The sequence below is a fragment of the Gorilla gorilla genome, chromosome 18, assembly GCF_029281585.2.
Source record: "Gorilla gorilla gorilla isolate KB3781 chromosome 18, NHGRI_mGorGor1-v2.1_pri, whole genome shotgun sequence".
Lineage (NCBI taxonomy): Eukaryota > Metazoa > Chordata > Mammalia > Primates > Hominidae > Gorilla > Gorilla gorilla.
Window position 1 is genome coordinate 32,679,776 of NC_073242.2, and position 19,670 is coordinate 32,699,445.

Below are 19,670 nucleotides of genomic sequence, written 5' to 3' on the forward strand. Positions count from 1 at the left end.
TCTGTGATCCTGCTTTCTCACCAGTAAAAACATTTCCTCCCTTGCAAGTGTACTATGAAGATTAGATATAATGCATGTAAAACACTGCACACAGACGTACTGGAGATCTTCAGTGTGTGACACAGTAATCGCCACCACTGGCAATATTGCTTTTTGTTGTCATTTTATTTTAGGAAAATAGTGAGGGTTTATAATTTTCCCTTAGTGGTTTTGTTTATTTTCATTTTGTTACTCTGAAAATGAATAATATCCAAATAGTAATGTTGGCTGCAAATATTTTGAAAATTAATATTTTACTTACATCATTACCGGTTCTTTACTGTTTACAAAGTACTTTCACACTGAAAATGAGATTGGGGAGCAATGGCTTTTTTTTCCAGATGAGAAAACTCAGACTTGAAGAGTTTGCAGGTGTACCCAAGGTCATTTGTCTTCCAGGTGGCAGAGCCAAGGGTCAGACCTCAGGCCTGATGGGGCTCCTTTGACCACCTTAGGCCACATTTCAAAAGTGTCATCTTTGGGGCTAGGCCAGACTTTTGTAAGCATTTTATTTTTTTTTTCTTTTCCTTGTAGCTGTCAATACCAGCAAATATGCAGAAAGCTATCGGATCCAAACCTATGCTGAATATATGGGGAGAAAACAGGAAGAGAAGCAGATCAAAAGAAAGTGGACTGAAGATAGCTGGAAGGAGGCTGACAGCAAACGGTTAAACCCCCAGTGCATACCCTACACCCTGCAGAATCACTATTACCGCAACAATAGGTAAGAGCTCTCAGCTGTTAATTTAAAAGGCCAGAGTTCTAGCAATGGCTTTTCTAGCAATGCTTCTCGTAGGTTTGTAAGTACTAAATCTGACTTTTGAGAAAGATGGCCTTTCTAACTTTTCACATCATATCAGAAGTGACTATGACCTGAATTCCCTGTATTTTAGAGACTGCTTTATAGACCATAGCCATTTTGGTTAACCCTCACAAAACCTCTTTGAGGTAGACAGGAATTTTTTTTTTTTTTGAGACAGGGTCTCATTCTGTTGCCCAGGCTGGAGTGCAGTGGCACAATCACAGCTTGCTGCAGCTTCGACCTCCTGGGCTCAAGTGATCCTCCAACCTCAACCTGAGTAGCTGGCACTACAGGTACGCACCACCACACCTGGCTAATTTTGATTTTTTGTAGAAATGAGGTCTCGCTCTATTGCCCATGCTGGTCTCAAATTCCTGGATGCAAGTGATGCTCTCGCCTCGGCCTCCCAAAGTGCTGGAATTACAGGTGTGAACCACTGTGCCTGGCCCAGGATATGTCTTATTCCCATTTTAGGGTTGAGGAGATGGAGGCTTTGTGTCTTGTTCACCAGTTCTGTGCGAGAACCAGGATTAGAACTGAACTCGTGTGTGTCTGATCCCTTGCTCTTCTCAGTACTGCTGCCTCTGCCTGATCTCCTGAGCTTTCAGGTCCTGTAGATACTGAACCAGGTGCCTACTGTAGAAAGAATGCTTGACTCACACTTCCTTTTATCACCCATAATCCTCCCTGCAGAAGATAAATGCTGGCAACATTTGGTATCTTTGTGAAACTACAAAACACAGGTATAGAAAATGGGAAAAATGTGTACATACATATGTTCATTATAGAAAATTGTGAAGTTTAGAACAATGTGAATTAACAAGAGAAAAAAATTAGCCATAATCCCGACACCCAGAAGCAATCACTGTTAATATTTCGGATTGCCTTCTGTACTTTAAAAATGGTTTTTTAGAGATTAAAAAAATTGAGGTATGATTAAAATAAAATAAAATGCGGAGATCATAAATGTTTAGTTCAAAGAGTTTTAACAGTTGGATACACTCATATAATCCCCAACCAAAGCAAGATATAGAACATTTCTATTTCCCTTGAATTTCCTTGTGTCTGTTTTCAAACAACCCCAAATTCCCACTACAATTCCCATGACCCTAAGCAACCATTTTTAAATTTTTACCACTCTAAGATTAGTTTCACCTATTCTTGGAATTTATAAAAAATAGAGTTGTTTGGCATTGTGTTTAACTTTTTTGCTTAATATATTTTTTAAATTCATCCTTGCTATTGCATCTCAGCAGTTTTCTTAATCGTTGAGTAGTATTTAATTATGTAAATATGCAGCATTTATTTTACCCCCATTCTCTTGATGTTGGACATTTGAATTGTTTCTAGTTTGGAGCTATTATCAGTAAGGCTGCTGTGAATGTTTCAGTAAGATAATTTTTTTGTCTGCATATGTAGGAGTAGAATTATTGATTTTTAGGATAAGTTTGTGTTAAACTTTATAAGAACAAAGCAACAGCTCTTCAAAGTGGATATAGCATTTTATAGTACAAGTTTGATATGCCATTTTATTGTGTGAGTTTCAGTTGCTCCACATCCTTGTCAGCATTTCATGCCGTCAATCTTTTATGTTATTTATTTATTTATTTTTTGAGACAGGTCTTGCTCTTTTTCCCAGGCTGGAGTGCAGTGGTGCGATCTTGGCTCACTGCAGCCTCTATCCTGGGATTAAGCGATTCACGGGCCTCCGCTTCCCGAGAAGCTGCGACTACAGATGTGCACCACCACACCTGGTTAATTTTTGTATTTTTAGTAGAGACGATGTTTTGCCACTTTGGCCAGGCTGGTCTTGAACTCCTGACCTCAAGTGATCCGCCTGCCTCGGCCTCCCAAAGTGTTGGGATTACAGACGTGAGCCACTGCACCTGACTGTCAGTCTTTTAACTTTAGTCATCTTAGATGGAATGAGACAGTATTGCATTGTGGTTTTAATTTGCATTTCTCTCATGACTAATGATATTGACTACCATTTAATGTTCTTGTTGACCAATGAGGTGGCTTTTTAAGTCTCTTGCCCCTTTTAAAATTGGGTTGTTTGTCTTTTCGCTATTCACTTATAGTTCTTGTATGTAGTCTGGATACATAGCCTTTGTCAGATATTTTTGCTGCACGTGTATTTTTTCAATTCTGTGGTTTACCTATTCATTTCTTTGTGATGTTTGTAAATGAGCATATATTTTTGATTTGTTCTTCTTTTCTTTTGAGACAGAGTCTTGCTTTGTTGTCTAGGCTGGAGTACAGTGGTGCAATCTCAGCTCACTGCAACCTCTGCCTCTCAGGTTCAAGTGATTCTCGTGCCTCAACTTCCTGAGTAGATTACAGATGTGCGCCACCACGCCCGCGTAATTTTTGTTTTTTTAGTAGAGACAGGGTTTCGCCATGTTGCCCAGGCTGGCCTCGAACTCCTGGCCTCAAGTGATCCGGCAGCCTCGGCCTCCCAAAGTGCTTGGATTACAGATGTGAGCCACCACACCCAGCCAGATATTTTTAATTTTCATAAAGTCTTGTTTATTAAGTTTTTTCCCTTTTATTGTTAGTGAATCCCCTCCTCCCCCAAAATCTTTGTCTACCCTAAGGTTGCAGTGATTGTCTCTCTTTTTTTTTTTTTTTTTGGTAGAAGGTTTGTAATTTTAACTTTTACATTTAGGTCATGACCCATTTCAAATTAATTGTGTATGTGGAGTAAGGTATGGAAATCAGGGTTTATTTTTTTCTATATGACTATCTGACTCTTCTAACAACATTTTAACAATTTGTTTAAAAGAGTTTTCTTCCTTCATTGGTTTGACTCACTACCTTTGTCAAGAATCAACTGATCGTGTATGTCTAGGTCTGTTTCTGCTCTCTTCACTTCCAGTCAGTTATGTTTTTCCTTATGCCAGTACCACACTATCTTATTACTGTGGGTTTATAGTGTCTTAAAACCAGAAAGCATATACCCTCTAACATTGTTCTTTTTCAGATTTCTTTGGCCATTCTAGATCTTTTGCATTCTATATAAATTTTAGAATAATCTTGCCACTTTCTTCAGTAAGCCTATTTTTTAGTTTTTACTGTGGTGATCTTGTATATTTTATGTTAGTTTTCTTCCTAAGTTTTTTTTTTTCAATAGAGATGGGGGTCTCACTCTGTAATCCAGGGTGGAGTAGAGTAGCATGATCACAGCTCACTGCAGCCTTGACCTCTTGGGCCCTAGGAGTCTCCTGCCTCAGCCACCCAAATAGCTGGGACTACAGCCACTTGCAATCACTCCCGGCTAATTTTTAAAAATTTTTTTGTAGAGACAAGGTTTTACTGTGTTGCCCAAGCTGGTCTCGAACTCCTGGGTTCAAGTCAACCTCCCACCTTGGCCTCCTAAAGTGTTAGTATTATAGGTATGAGCCACCAGGCCTGGCCTGGAATTGTTTCTTAAATGTCATTTTCAAACTGTTTGCTCCTTTTGTATAGAAATACAATTCATTGTTGCTGGGCATAGTGGCTCCCGCCTATAATCCCAGCACTTTAGGAGGCCAAGGCAGGCAGATCACCTGAGGTCAGGAGTTCAAGACCAGCCTGGCCAAACCCTGTCTCTACTTAAAATATGAGAATTAGCTGGCCGTGGTGGCAGGTGCCTATAAGCCTACTCAGGAGGCTGAGGGCAGGAGAATCACTTGAACCCGGGAGGCGGAGGTTGCAGTGAGCCGAGATCACGCCATTGCACTTCAGCCTGGGGGACAAGAGCGAGACTTCATCTCAAAAAAAGAAATATAATTCATTGTTATATATTGACTTCATATTTTGCAACCTTTTTAAATTCACTTATTTGTTCTGATAGGATTTTTTAAAATATTCCATAAGGTTTTCTATGTGCACAATTATGTTGTATGCTATTAACAAGTTTTACATCTTTTCCAGTCTTTATGTCTTTTATTTATTTTTCTTGCCTTATTGCACTGACTAGCACCTTTAGCTAGTCAGTGGTTAAGTAGAAATAGAGAGAGTGGATATCCCTGCCTTGTTTCCAGTATTAGGGAGGAGAAGTTCAATGTTTCCCCATTAAGTAAGATTTTAGGTTGTTCATATGCATTATTTTTCAGGTTTAGGAAGTTCCTTTCCCATTTCTAGTACGTTAAGAAATCATTCAACATCACAAATGGATATTAAGTCTTTTCAGGTGCTCTTTCTATGTCTTTAAAACTTGTCTTATGGGTTTTGTCTTTTATTTATTTATTTTTAATATTTCTGAGACAGGGTCTGTTGCCCAGGCTAGAGTGCTGTGGCATAATCATAGCTCATGGCAGCCTTGAACTCCTGGGCTCAAGGGATCATCCCACCTCAGCCTCCTGAGTAGCTGGGACTATAGGTGTGCACCACCACACTTGGCTAATTTTTTTATTTTTGTAGAGACAAGAGTCTCACTGTGTTACTCAGGCTGGTCTTGAACCTTTGACCTCAAGAGATCCTCCCAACTCCCAAAGTGCTGGGATTACACGTGGGAGCTGTGCACCTGGCCATCCTTTATTTTGTTAATATTTTGAATTATACTAATTGATACTTGAATGTTTAATCAGATTTGTATGCCTAAAAGAAATCCCACTTGGCTATGAAGTATTATCCTTTTAATATGTTGTTGGATTTGATTGCTGATATTGTGTTAAATATTTTTTGCATCTCTGTTCATGAGGAATATTAGACTGTAATTTTCTTCCCTTCCCTTCCCTTCCCTTCCCTTCCCTACCCTTCCCTTCCCTTCCCTTCCCTCCCCTCCCCTCCCCTTCCCTCCCCTCCCCTCCCCTCCCCTCCCCTCCCCTCCCCTCCCCTCCCCTCCCCTCCCCTCCCCTCCCCTCCCCCTTTTCCCTTCCCTTTCCTTCCCCTCCCCCTTTTCCCTTTTCCCTTTTCCCTTTCCGACGGAGTCTCGCTGTGTTGCCAGGCTGGAGTGCAGTGGCGCAATCTCGGCTCACTGCAACCTCCAACTCCCTGGTTCAAGCAATTTTCCTGCCTCAGTCTCCCGAGTAGCTGGGATTACAGGCATGCACCACCATGCCCAGCTAATTTTTTTTCTATTTTTAGTAGAGATGAGGTTTCACCATGTTGGCCAGGATGGTCTCGAACTCCTGACCTCGTGATCCACCCGCCTTGGCCTCCCAAAGTGCTGGGATTACAGCTGTGAGCCACCGCGCCCAGCCTGTAATTTTCAGTCTTTTTCGAGTTTTGGTATCAGGGTTATGTTGTTTTTTTTTTTGAGACGAAGTCTCACTCTGTTGCCAGGCTGGAGTGCAGTGGTGCAATCTTGGCTCACTGCAACCTCCAACTCCCTGGTTCAGGAGATTCTCCTGCCTCAGGCTCCCGAGTAGCTGGGATTATAGGCATGTGCCATCACACTCAGCTAAATTTTTGCATTTTTAGTAGAGACCAGGTTTCGCTCTGTTGGCCAGGCTGGTCTCGAACTCCTGACCTCAAATGATCCACCTGCCTTGACCTCCCAAAGTGCTGGGATTACAGGTATGAGCCACCACACCTTGCCTATTTTCTTATACTTAGTGTTTGCATCGTATATTTTTGTTCAGTCTTTTACTGGTAACTGGTTTGTCTTTATAATGAAAGTATGTTTCTTATAAATAGCATATAGCTGGCTCTTGCTTCTGGCAATCTCTGCCATTTATATTGAATTAATGTTGAGGACAGGTCTGCCTCCCATCTTGTGGTTTGTTTCCTGTTTGTCCTGTTTGTTCTGTGTCCCTCTGTTCCTCTTATTCTACTGCCTTTTGGTTGAATTATGTATTATTTAGTATTTGCTGATATTTTATCATCCTGTTTTATCTTCTCTATTGACTTTTTGCTTATACCTCTTTGTGTTGTTTTTTAAAGTCGTTGTTCCAGATTGGTGGTTGGTAAACTACAGCTCTCAAACCAAATCCGGCCCACGTGGCTCACATGTTTTTATGAAGTTCTGTTGGAACACAGCCTTGCCCTTCATTTATTTTTTATTTTGTTTTATTTAAATAATTTTTTAATAGAGATGGGGTCTCGCTATGTTACCCGGGCTGGTCTTGAACTCTTTGCTTCAAGTGATCCTCCCACCTCCGCCTCTCAAAGTGCTGGGCTTACAGGCACGAGCCACTGTGCCCAGCCACCCATTCATTTACATATTGCCTGTGGCTACTTTTGAGTTACCATGGCAAAGGTGGGTAGTTATGACAGAGACCTTATGGCCCCCAGAACTCAAAATGTTTACTCTGTGGCCCTTTAGAGAAAAGTTGACCCTTGCTCTGGAATTATACTGTCCAAGATGGTAGCCATTAACCACATGGCTATTGAGTGCTTGAAATGTTGCTAGTCCAAAATGAGATGGGTTGTGAATATAACTACACACCAGATTTTGAAGAATGTAAACTACATTAGTCATTGTTTACCTGCAGATTATATGTTGATAATATTTTTGATATATGAGGTTAAAAATATTAAATTAATTTGACTTCTTTTTCCTTTTTAAATGGTAGATATTTGAACATTTTTAATTATATACCTGGTTCACATTATATTTCTATTGGCCAAGCACTACTCTAAGATTATAATATGCATCTTTCAAGTATCACAGTCTGTCTTTTATTTTTATTTTCTTTTTGTTTTTGACTGTCTTCAAGTAAAAAATGTACTACTTCATGAACATTGTGAGACTCTTAACAGTATATTTCCAATTACTCCCTTGCCCAATCCTTTGTGATCTTTTGTCTTATGTTTTACTTCTACATGTTGTATAAACCCCATGGATACATTAGTGCTTTTATTCATTTTATTTCTTTTTCTTTAAACAGTTATTAGTCTCTTAAATAAAATAAGGGATTAAAGTATGGGGGAAATGGCATAGATATAAATGTAAAAATTCAGGCATCTATAATTAGAAAGGTACAGTTAAGATTTGGAGGGCGGCACTATGGTCGAGAGGAAGACAGGCACTGCTCTGTGACTCACTTCTATTTGCTTTAAAGAATTGACTCTGAGCCCTTGGCAGAGCTGGTCAGAGCAGTCGAGCTTCTACACGTGGCCATTAGCAGTGCTGCTAGAGATGAGCATCCATTTCTTTTGCTGTTTGCACTGGTATTGTAGCAGTGTGCTTCTTTTCTTTCCTGTAATAGATTTAGTGTCCAGAATATTCAAGCATTTTATAGTTAACCGGAAAAAAGAGAGGGCTTGGGTTCTGGAGAAACTGGACTGAACATAGTTTGCTTTGAGAGGGAGGAAGATTTGGTTTGGTGGTGTGGGATCTGAAGAAATACAGGGTAGCATAGTGTTTGGAGAACACTCCTCTACAGTGGATGCTGAAACATGTAAGATCTCACTAATAGGTACTCAGTCCCCATAAGCCAACACCAACACTCGCAACTTTCCTGAAAGATAGGTGCTATTACTATTCCCATTTTATTAATACTGTAATGTTCTCTAATTAAAGGGAATGATTTTCTAAAGCCACTTTGTGCTGATAGAGATTTTAATCAGTCATGCCCTTTGGTTACTTGCTCTTTGGTTTATCTCAACTGATGGGAAAATCCCATTGGCCGGTCTCTTCCCTCTAGCCTTTCCTTTCTATGAAACTAAATTTCAGCCTTCCTTGAAAATTGAGTAGCTCTCAGAATTCCTGCTAGGTAGGAAATGCTAATGCATATATCAAAGCTGTGGTTTTTGGATTCCACATGGTTTTCACCTGCAGCTAGTGGTTTCTGAAAGTAACTGAATATATGTATTACATTAGAAGGTGAGGAAAAAGCCCTTTAGGAAGGAGAATTCTAATTCACCAGATCATATTCCAGGACCCATTGCCTTGTCAAAGTGCTTACACATTTATTCATAAATGGGCTTGTGCAGCAAGTGTTTTCTGTCTTCCTACTGAAAAATCCTTAGAGACAACAGAAGCCATAGGGCAGAGTGGACAGAGAACTGACTTATCAGGCAGCCAGAAGCCAAGGGTTCCAGCTTAGGCTCTGCCACCACCTAGCACCTCGGAAAAGACTCTTCATTCTCTCTTCCCTTCAGTAAATACCCATCAAGAGCCCAGCGTGTGCCTCTGTTTTCTCATCTTAAATGAGGCATTTTGGTGGAAAGAATGCTGACGTCCCTTCTGGCTCTTAAATTCCAAATGCTTTTATATTGTGCACAGTGTGTAGGGCATGACATGGAAATTGATAAAAACTCGTGAGACCCTTTGATTCTCTCAAATAGCAAATGGCAGTCTCTTCTAAACCTGAAGATTAGAGTTTTGAAAATCCTTATAGTGGAATTTTTAGTTTAGGAACATACAGTAAATCAGTGTCACAGGTGAACCTATGAAAGCTCTTTATGACACTACAATAATAAAGACATGTCAAATAAAAAGATCATTGGCTGAGCACAGTGGCGCATGCCTGTAACCCCAGCACTTGGGAGGTCAAGGCTGGAGGATTGCTTGAGTTCAGAAGCTCGAGACCAGCCTGGGCAACATGACAAGACCCCATCTCCAAAAAACAAACAAACAAACAAACAAAAATTAGCCAGGCATGGTGGCCCATGCCTATAGTCCCAGATACTCAGGAGGTTGAGGTGGTACAATGACTTGAGCTTAGAAAGTCAAGGCTCCAGTGAGCCATGATCCCACCACTGCACTCCAGCCTGGGTGACAAAATGAGACTCAGAAAAGAAAAAAAAGAATCATTGGCCCTTTTAGTGGAGGTCGCCCTCTAAATTTCCACCTACCAGCTATATACTAGAAGTTTTTAGAAGGTCCTTCTCATGGTTCAACAAAATGGTTGGAAACTACTAGCACTGTGGCAGAATGTGTACTCAGCCCGTTTTGCCGTCTTTGTCTTGGCCCTGTGCTTAGACATTCATCACTTTGAGTGGGTGCCTCTTACCTTGAGACCCACAACTGTCCACTGCTATTTCAAAATGTGTGTCTACAGCGCAAGCAGTGGCCCCTTTGACCCTTATGGCAGCTGGCTGTCTCACGCAGTCCAGGAAGCTCTGTGTTGACTCTTCCTTGGTGCTTCTCTCTTGCCCTGGGCCTCTTGGGACACCTCCGTTCTGCTCTAACTGCCTCTTCTGTCCCTAGTGTTGCTTTTTCTGGGGAAATTTCCTGTTGTTTAGCTCTTGTTTGCTCTAGGTTCTATAGCTAAGGAGCAGAATTTACATCTCTATCTTTATCTTAACCAAATTATATTTTTACAATTTGCTTATCCCTTGGGGTAGAGCCTTAGCTTTTGGAAAGGACTGTAGATTTACCTAGTCTAGCCGCCACAGCAAAATCTCTCTTATATTTGGGCAGAGTAAATGTTGGCAAATTCAATGTAGATCTTATAAGTTAAGTATATTTTAGCAGAGAAAATGTTTCCCATGACACCTTTGAAACCACTGAAATGATAAATGCACATAATTTTTAAAAATTCATGTAGTACACTAGAGTGTAAAATGAAGGAGGAAAATCTTCATTCCTCACTCACAGCTTCTCTTCCCAGTGGCAGCTCCTGTTATATTCTTTTGGTGGTTTCTATTATTCCTTTAAATACCTCCATTTCTTGACTTACCAACTTTGAACAATGTATCCTGATTACTACTATAAAAGATTTGGAATTTAGTATGTATATTCTGCCTTCTGTCTCTTTCTGCCCTCTTCTCACTTTGGTTAGTTATTATTTATAATATGTACTACTTTTTGTATCTATACTTTTGTGCCCTCTTTATAAGTTGATCCCAAGAGATGACAATCAGGATACAGCATGTGTAATATTATGGTTGTATAAATGTTATCCTCTGTGGAGAAAAAAAGTTGCATAAATGGGACATTGAGAAGAAAGTGTATTCCTATGTCATTAAAACTTTGCTGCCCAGAAGAAACTTTCAGCCATCCCAGCGGTTTTTGTGTGGACTTCTTTGAGGGAAGTAATTTTCTTAAATGTTATATTGTTTTGCATGTATAATGTTGCTGGATGTAGAATTCTAGATCCAAAAACTGTTTTCTCTCAGAACTTTAAATACATTGCTCTTATTACTAAATCATTGATTTGCTTTGGGCAGGTGCCATGTTTTTTGTGCCTCCATGTTCTAGCAGCAAATCGAGAGCTCTTCCTGCTGACCCGCCACCACCTTTCCCTCCTCTTTGCCAGTTTTGGCTAGGTCTAGTTGGCTTTTAAAGGGCTATGCTAATTTCAGACTAAAAAAGTGGTAGAGACCTTTAACACCTGTTCTAAATTATTTATTTTAATAAATAAGGAAGAATTTCCACCACCCCCACTCATTCCTCCCTCTGAATTCAGCTACTTTGCACCTTACCAGCTGCACACTTGTAAGAAAGGATCAGCCTGTTCTCAAAAGAGTATTTTAAGATATTCAAGTAAATATTCAGCATAAAACTAGAGTCTCGTTAATGTAAAATGCAGAATTTTAAAGTGTGCAGTTACTAATAAAATAGAATGATTAACCAGGAAAATTGATTTTACCATGTAATGTACATAAAGACATAAAACTTGGTTTTTAATAAAGATGTGGTACACCTCTAACAGATGTCCCCTCTGGCATATCTGTCTGGTTGGGTATCCAGGAAAGACGAATGAATGTGGTTTGTCTCCTTCCTTTGACATCTCTTGGACCAGTAGGTCAGGACACGGTTGCTTTCTTTGAGAGGGGATAGTTCAACAAGATTCCTGAGAGTAGCATCACATAAAGAGATGTGGACAATTTGGATAAGCAAAATGTGGCATATGCTTACAGTGGAATATTAATCAGCCTTAAAAAAGGAGATTCTAATACATGCTTCAATTTGCTTCAAGCAAATTGTAAAAATGTAATTTGGTTAAGATAAAGATATAGGTGTAAATTCTGCTCCTTAGCTATAGAAGCACCTTGAGGACATTATGCAAAATGAAATAAGCCCATCACAAAAAGACAAAACAGCAGATGATTTCACTTATATGAGGTTCTTAGAGTAAGTCAGATTCGTAGAGACAGAAAGTAGAGCGGTGATTGCCCCCACCTGAGGAGAGGTGGGAATGGGGAGTTGTTTAATGTGATTTATTACTACTGGAGATTGGTTGCCCAGTAGTGTGAGTGGACTTAACGCTGCAGAACTGTACGTTTAAGATGGTTAAGACACTAAATTTTATGTGTACTTTACCGCAATTTAAAAACATTTTAAAGGGATTCAGACAACTTGGAATACTATTTTAATAGTAGAATTTTACATGAAACCTTTCTTTTGATGGTTGAGAATGGAGAGAATGCTGATGTGAAACCTAGAATACTTAAAAAATGTAAATAGAGAATTATGAATTATTGATAATTCATGAGTGAATTATATAATATGAGTAATCACATTTGAGTTCATAATTTTCAGTTACTGCTTTTCTATTTTATGCTTTATTTATTAAAATGCTTTTTAGATCTGGCCTTTCTCGTCTCACCTGTTGTATGGGCTGTAACACATCTGGCAAATGGATGGATTGATTTTTAGATGAAAGTCTGCTTTAATCGAGCGAGAGTGTAAAGTGTCAACTCTACAGACTTTGACAAAAGCACAGCTGGGGAAGCAGAACAATTGTGTTTATTAAAAATTACCTGTATCAGCTGGGCATGGTAGCTCATACCTGTAATCCTAGCCCTTTGGGAGGATGAGATGGGAGGATTGCTTAAGGACAGCTTAAAGACCAGCCTGGGCAACATAGCAAGATCCCATCTCTAACAACAACAACAACAACAACAAAAATCAAAAAATTAGGCATGGTGGCTCATGCCTGTAAACCTAGCTACTCAGGAGGCTGAGGTGGGAGGATTGCTTGTGCTAAGGAGTTTGAGGCAGTGATGAGCCGTGATTATGCCATGGCAACAGAGCAAGACCCTGGGCAACAGAGCAAAAAAAATATCTATATGTGTTTTTTAAAAATAATTCAAACTCAGCCAGGCCAGATGCCTCATGCCTATAATCCCAGCCCTTTGGAATGCTGAGATGGGCAGATCACTTGGGCTCAGGAGTTCAAGAGCAGCCTGGACAACATGGCGAAACCCTGTCTCTACAAAAATTACAAAAGTTAGCCGGGTGTGTTGGTGTGCCCCTGTAGTCCCAGCTGTGGCAGGAGGCTGAGGTGGGAGGATTACTTGAGCTGAGGAAGTCGAGGCTGCAGTGAGCTGAGATTGTACCACTGCACTCTGGCTGAGGGTGACTGAGCGAGACCCTGTCTCAAATAATAATAATAATAATAATAATCATCATCATCATCATCATCATCATCCAAACTCTTAAGATTTCTATAGTTTTTTTTAAATTTGTAATTATTTCATTAAAGTTTAGGAGATTTTAGCAATGACTTAGGTTTCTTTAAATTTGAAAACATAGAAAGGTTTCTCAGTGTCTCCAATAAAATTCAGCATTTCCATTTAAAGGCTCCTGTATGCAGAAATTTGGAATTCAGCACTGAAAGCCTGCTTTCACCTCACACATTAAAGCAGTGTGTCATCTCAGGATTTTATTTTAAATAACATGAAGCTAAGTTTAACATCACCTTATACTTATATGACCTTTGTTGTGTTAGAATGCTTTCATGTTTCATAATAGCAGTAATATTTGAAAATTAATGTTTTCTTTCTATACCTTCATGTTACAACCATAATTAAAAGTCTCATTATCATCTATGTTTCTAACAATGTGTTATATTATTGAGTACTTATCTTCGTGTAATAGTATAATTTTTTGTGATAGTATAAGTGCTAATAATTGAAACAAATTGCCCTCAGCGTACTTAGGTGTTAGGAAAGTGAAATACTATTTTTTCCATGTCTGTTACCTAAATGCAAAACAGATTTTCTGTTTGAGTTGCCCATATCATGTGCATTTAGGGTTAGTCCTGTATAATTTATAGTGGTGTTAGCGGAAATAAAGCATAAAATGTATAAATCCTGTATTTTAATTGCCAGATGTAGAAATCCTTAACATTTTCCTCGTAGTTCTTTTTTTTTTTTTTGACACTTTATGCTTTTTAAAAATTCTGCTAGTACATCATAAGCCAGCAGAAACTGCAGCATGTTTGTGTTTATTTAGGGGAGGTTGGTGGATGAATGAAAAATGACTGCTGTGGCCCAAAGCCAAGTTTGTCCTTGTACTGATAGGTGGTTCCATGTTTAAATACGATCTCCAGATCTGAGGGGCCTCCTTTTTGGCCATTCAGGAATCTCTGAAGCAAAGATTTTTCATTTCATTCAGCTTGCTGATAGTGCAGAAGCCAAAGGTTTGCAAAATGAGAATATTCTAGAATCTCCCTTTTGTGCCTCTTTTTCCCAAATGCAAAAGGACTCAAATCTGTGATGGGTATATGGTGTTTACTATAGTTTTGTTTGTTTTGATGGAGTTTTGCTTTTGTTGCCCAGGCTGGAGTGCAGTGGTGCGATCTTGGCTCGCTGCAACCTCTGCCTCCTGGTGCGATCTTGGCTCATGGCAACCTCTGCCTCCCGGGTTCAAGCAATTCTCCTGCCTCAGCCTCCCAAGTAGCTAGGATTATAGGCATATGCCACCACACCTGGCTAATTTTGTATTTTTAGTAGAGACCAGGTTTCACCATGTTGGCCAGGCTGGTCTTGAATTCCTAACCTCAGATGACCCACCCACCTCGACCTCCCAAAGTGCTGGGATTACAGGCGTGAGCCACTGTACCAGACCCGTTTTTTTAGGTCGTTTTTTAATGTGTTTTTTTTTTGTTTCTTTGTTTGTTTGTTTTAGTGTTTCAAATGTTTTATCTTTATTTTATTTTATCTATCTATCTATCTATCTATCTATCTATCTATCTATCTATCTATTTATTTATTTAGTAATGGGATCTTGCTATGTTGCCCCAGCTGGTCTCCTATTCCTGGGCTCAAGCAATCCTCCCACTTCAGCCTCCCAAGTAGCTAGGATTGCAGTCACACATCACTGTGCCTGTACTGTATAGTTCTTTAAACTTTCTATATATTTGAAGTTTTCATAATAAAATGTTGGGGAGGAGTAGAACTGTGAACCTAGAAACCTGCGTACATTTCCAATAGAGGAGGGCAGTTGAGGTGGTTCTCAGTGATCCACAGGTTCCGAACAGACTAATTAGCTAATGCCCATGTGGCTCATGGCTTACCTGCCCATCAGCAAGGCTGCTAGAACACTTTCCTCCTTGCTGCCCAACACTGGGGACCATCCTATACAAGCTATTCTTGCTCCTTGTGCCTCCTTACTGCTCTTCCTTCTCTCTCCCTCCTCCTTTTCTGATGTTTTTCATTGGTCTTCTCTCTGAAGACCCACGTCAGTGTCTTCTCTAAAAACATGGACCGACCATCCACCTTTCCCACCATAGGAAAGGGAGGTGACAGAGAAGGCACTGGCATTTACAGAGTCTCTCATGTGCCAGGCACCATAACACACACTTTTCTATTTTGTTTTGTTTCTTAATCTTCATAGTAACCCAATTTTTAATTGAGGAACTTGCTCAGAGTCACAAAACCAATCAATAAATTCAAGCCCTCCTCTCTCTCTCTCTCTTCCCAAATCCCATTCATGCTCTTTCCAAAATGCCTGCTCCCTCCTAAGATATCCATTTATGATCCTTCCCTTCGACTAGAAATGCCTTATGAGATGCCTTCTGTGCCACCCAGAGTCCTTGGGAATTCTTTGCCTTTGGGACTCTTGTAAGAAGTGAAAAGAAAAAGTCAGGGATTGTCACGTATTCTTCTTAGTGTTCCCGCACCTAGCAAGTAATACCTTGTGGCCACTTGGAAAAACGGTTAAATAAATGAATGAGCAGGAGATCCTGTACCACACTTGGAACATGTCTTCCCACTCACTGTCCTGCTCAGAAGACCATGCAGACTGTTTTCTTTCTTTTAACAGTGTAAAGTCGTGTTAGGAATGCTTTCAATTGCTTTGCTTACAGTAAGGCAGAGAGGAATGACATTCTTTTGATAATTGCACCATAATCTACCTTATTTGTATTGCCTTACCTTTTGTTCAGACTGAAAGAGCCACCTGAAGGTAGGAATATGTACATGCCTTGGAATATTAGGTCTGAAGACTTTTCATGCCATTTTTTAAGGGAAAATAATTTAAAAGGTAATCAATATCATGCAATGCTGCAGAAATCAGTATTCACACCACTGTTTTCTGAGTATTACATTAGATGTCATCTATTTGATAAAGAGAATTGGGGAATTCTTGTGAATGACCATGTGGTACATTGGTTCATCTTCGTAAATTAATGACTCCGAATTCTTGGCAGATTAGTTTCTAGTTTGCTATAATTGCAAATTAACCTCGGAAGAGTCTTCACAAACTAAATCAAGGGGCAAGAAGCATGTGGTTTCTTGATGTTACAGCTTTTGGTAGGTGATTCTTTGTTCTGAGGGGGTCTGAAATGACATTCTCCATGTGATGAGCAGCCTATCAGGTGGGCCCCCCATTTCTTCTCCTTCTGGTAATGCCATCATACCCTGTTCCTTCATCACATTAAATTGTTAGTGCTAATGATGCCTTCATTTGGAATTTGCCTAAAAATCTGACGTGAATGTCCATTTAGGATTGCTAAGTTAATGACATAATGAAACTGTGAGAATTTAGAATAGACTTCTCCACATGGTTGATGGCTTCCTCTTATTTCTGGTCATTTGCCTGCAAGGGCATCAGGAAAAGGGGGGTGCACAAGCGGAGAGGAGAGAGGAGTAGGTGCATCCTTCCAGGCACCTACCTCTTTTTTTTGGTCACTGTTTGTGAAGGAGTAGTTTACTTCCAAATTTGACCCTGCTCAGATGCCATTAGGGGATTTTCTTTTCTTCTCAAATTAGTGTTAGTGGGTTTATAGGAAAGCCAGAAGGAACCAAAAATGACAGTTTCCAAAGAGATGGAACATCTTCAGAAACATACAGGGTTAAGATATAAACTTTGTTGTTTAGGTAACTGGCTTTGAATGTTTTCTTTTGTGTCATTTCTATCTGCAAATGTTAATGATTGTGGAATATAGTAATACCACAGTAACTCAGATGGATGGAGGTGAAGATAGATGGAGGACATTTTTGAAGAAATGTAATGTATTCTTTTAAGGAATGGGTGGGTGGTATCTGTAACTGTGTAAGCAAAAATGTTACCTGATAAACATGGACTTGTGGAGCCAGAAGGAACTTGGAGGTGATCTGGTCCATCCTCTGTCACGTTATAAATTTACAAAAGAGGACTGGAGGCTCAGAGAAGCTGTCATATTCAAGGTCATAAAGCCAATTCGTAACAGAGCTGAGTTCTGTATACCCTTTAAAGACAAGTCATGACTTAACATCGCAGTAGTGATTTTTCACATATTGAGTGAATCAAAGCCCTTGACATTTAAAAAAAAAGTATTTTCAATGAAAGCTATGAACATTGTCTTTAAAAGCCAAGTAGTACAAAAAAAGTTTATAATAAAAAATGGCAGTCCTCTGCTACCCTCATCCTGTCCCTCAGAGACAACCACTTTCAATTCTTTCTTTTGATATTTATTTTCTCAAATAATGTGCTTACTGCTACTTCTTCATTTTTTTTAACTTTTATTTTAGGTTCTGGAGTACATGTGCAGATTTGTTATATAGGTAAATTTGTGTCACAGAAGTTTGTTGTACAGATTATTTCGTCACCCGGGTACTAAGCCTGGTACGCAATAGTTACTTTTTTCTGATCCTCCTCCCACCCTCCACCCTTAAGTAGGCCCTAGTGCCTGTCATTCTCCACTTTGTGTCCATTTTGGAGGAACAAAGTGCCTACTTATAAGTGAGAACATGCAGTATTTGATTTTCTGTTTCTGTGTGAGTTTGCTAAGGATAATGGCCTTTAGCTCCATCCATACTTCTTGATTTTTCTGTTTATCTTTTGACTTACAAATAGGATAGGTAAGGATTCAGCTCTGTTGCTCTCACCCACTCCAGGTTGCTTCCTTTCCCCACCCTCAGCCTTCCTCCAACTTTGTTCTCTTTGGTCTTCTTTTTCATAATTGTTTTGGCTATTCTAGATCCTTTGTATTTCCCTATGAACTTCAGTATCAGCTTATAAATTTACATAAAAGCATCTGGTAAAATTTTGATTGGGATTGAATTAGGATATATAATATTTTCTTTTAACCTATCATAGTCTTCCTTCAAGTTATACCAATTCACATATAGCATAAGAATCTTACAGTAATATACTTAAATTTCCCAGCTCCCAACCTTTGTGCTATTAGTGTTAATAACATTTATATGTTATTAACAGCATGCAACATTGTTATATTTCTTATTTAGTCGGTGATTTTCTAAAAGAATTAAGTAATAAGAAATCTTACGCTGGGTGCAGTGGCTCACGCCTGTAATCCCAGCACTTTGGGAGACCACAGTGGGAGGATCACTTGAGCCCAGAGTTCGAGACCAGCCTGGGCAATGTGGAAAGACTCTGTCTCTACAAAAAGCCAAAAAATTAGCCAAGCTTGGTGGCACCCAAGCTTAGTGTCACATGCCTGTAGTCCCAGCTACTCGGGAAGCTGAGGCAGGAGGATCCCTTGAGCCCAAGAGGTTGAAGCTGCAGTGAGCTGTGTTCACACCACTGCACTCCAGCCTACGTAACAGAGCAAGATCCTATCTCATTTAAAAAAAAGAAAAGGAAAAGAAATCTTATCTATTTACCCATGTAAGTATTTCCTCATTCCTTTGTGTAGTTCTATACATATTTCCATCTGTTATCATTTCCCTTTTGCCTGAAGGAGTCAACCATGTCTTATGGCAAAGACCTGCTGGTGATGAACTCTTTCAGCTTTTTTGTTTGTTTCATTTCTTTAGAGATGAGGTATCACTATGTTGCCCAGACTGGTCTCCAGTTCCTGGGCTCAAGTGGTCCTGCCTCAGCCTCCCAAGTTCTTTTGTATGTATAAAAATGTCTTTATTTCACCTTTTTTTTTTTACTTTTATTTCTCCAAACAGAATCTTCCTCTGTTGCCCAGGCTGGAGTGCAGTGGCGCAACCTCAGCTCACTGCAACCTCTGCCTCCTGGGTTCAAGCAATTCCCTTGCCTCAGCCTCTCAGTAGCTGGGATTACAGGTGTGCGCCACCACGCCTGGCTAATTTTTGTATATTGTAGTAGAGATGGGGTTTTGCCATGTTGGCCAGTCTGGTCTTGAACCCCTTACCTCAGGTGATCTGCCTGCTTCGGCCTCCCAAAATGCTGGGATTACAGGCGTGAGCCACCACACCTGGCCTCACCTTCATTTTTGAAAGATATTTTTGCTGGGTATAGAATTCTAAATGGACAGAGTTTTTTTCTTTCATTCTTTTAAGATACTGCTCCACTTTCTTCTCACTTGCATTATTTCTCGACAGAAATCTGTTGTCATCCCCATATTTTTTCTCTGTATGTAATACAACTTTCTCTGTGGCTACTTTTTACAAGTTCTTCTTTATCATGAGTTTTGAGTAATTTGGTTATGATGTGCCCTGGTAATGTTTTCTTCAAGTTTCTAATCAGCTTGGGATTTACTGAGCTTCTTGGATTTCTGGATTTATAGCTTTCATCAAGTTTGGACATGTTGGGCTGGGTGCAGTGGCTCATGCTTGTAATCCTAGCACTTTGGGAGGCCGGGGCAGGTGGATCTCTTGAACCTAAGAGTTCACGACCTGCCTGGGCAATATGGCAAAACCCTGTCTCTTCAAAAAAATACACACACAAAAAAATTAGCTGGATGTGGTGGCACATGCCAGTAGTCCCAGTTACTAGGGTGGCTGAAGTGGGAGGATCACTTGAGCCTAGGGAGGTCAAGTCTGCAGTGAGCTGTGATTGTGTCACAGCACTCCAGCCTGGGTGACAGAG

At 39.9% G+C, this 19,670-nt stretch overlaps 1 protein-coding gene across 9 annotated transcripts in view; it reads left to right on the forward strand.

Moving 5' to 3' along the window:
• Window positions 1-19,670, forward strand: part of PARN (poly(A)-specific ribonuclease) — a 193,263-nt gene that overhangs the window by 145,531 nt on the left and 28,062 nt on the right. For all 9 annotated transcript variants that reach the window (XM_055365787.1, XM_031002679.2, XM_055365791.1 and 6 more), the window contains one exon: window positions 574-763. In XM_055365787.1, coding sequence (XP_055221762.1) covers window positions 574-763 — 190 coding nt within the window. The remainder of the gene's footprint in view (window positions 1-573; window positions 764-19,670) is intronic.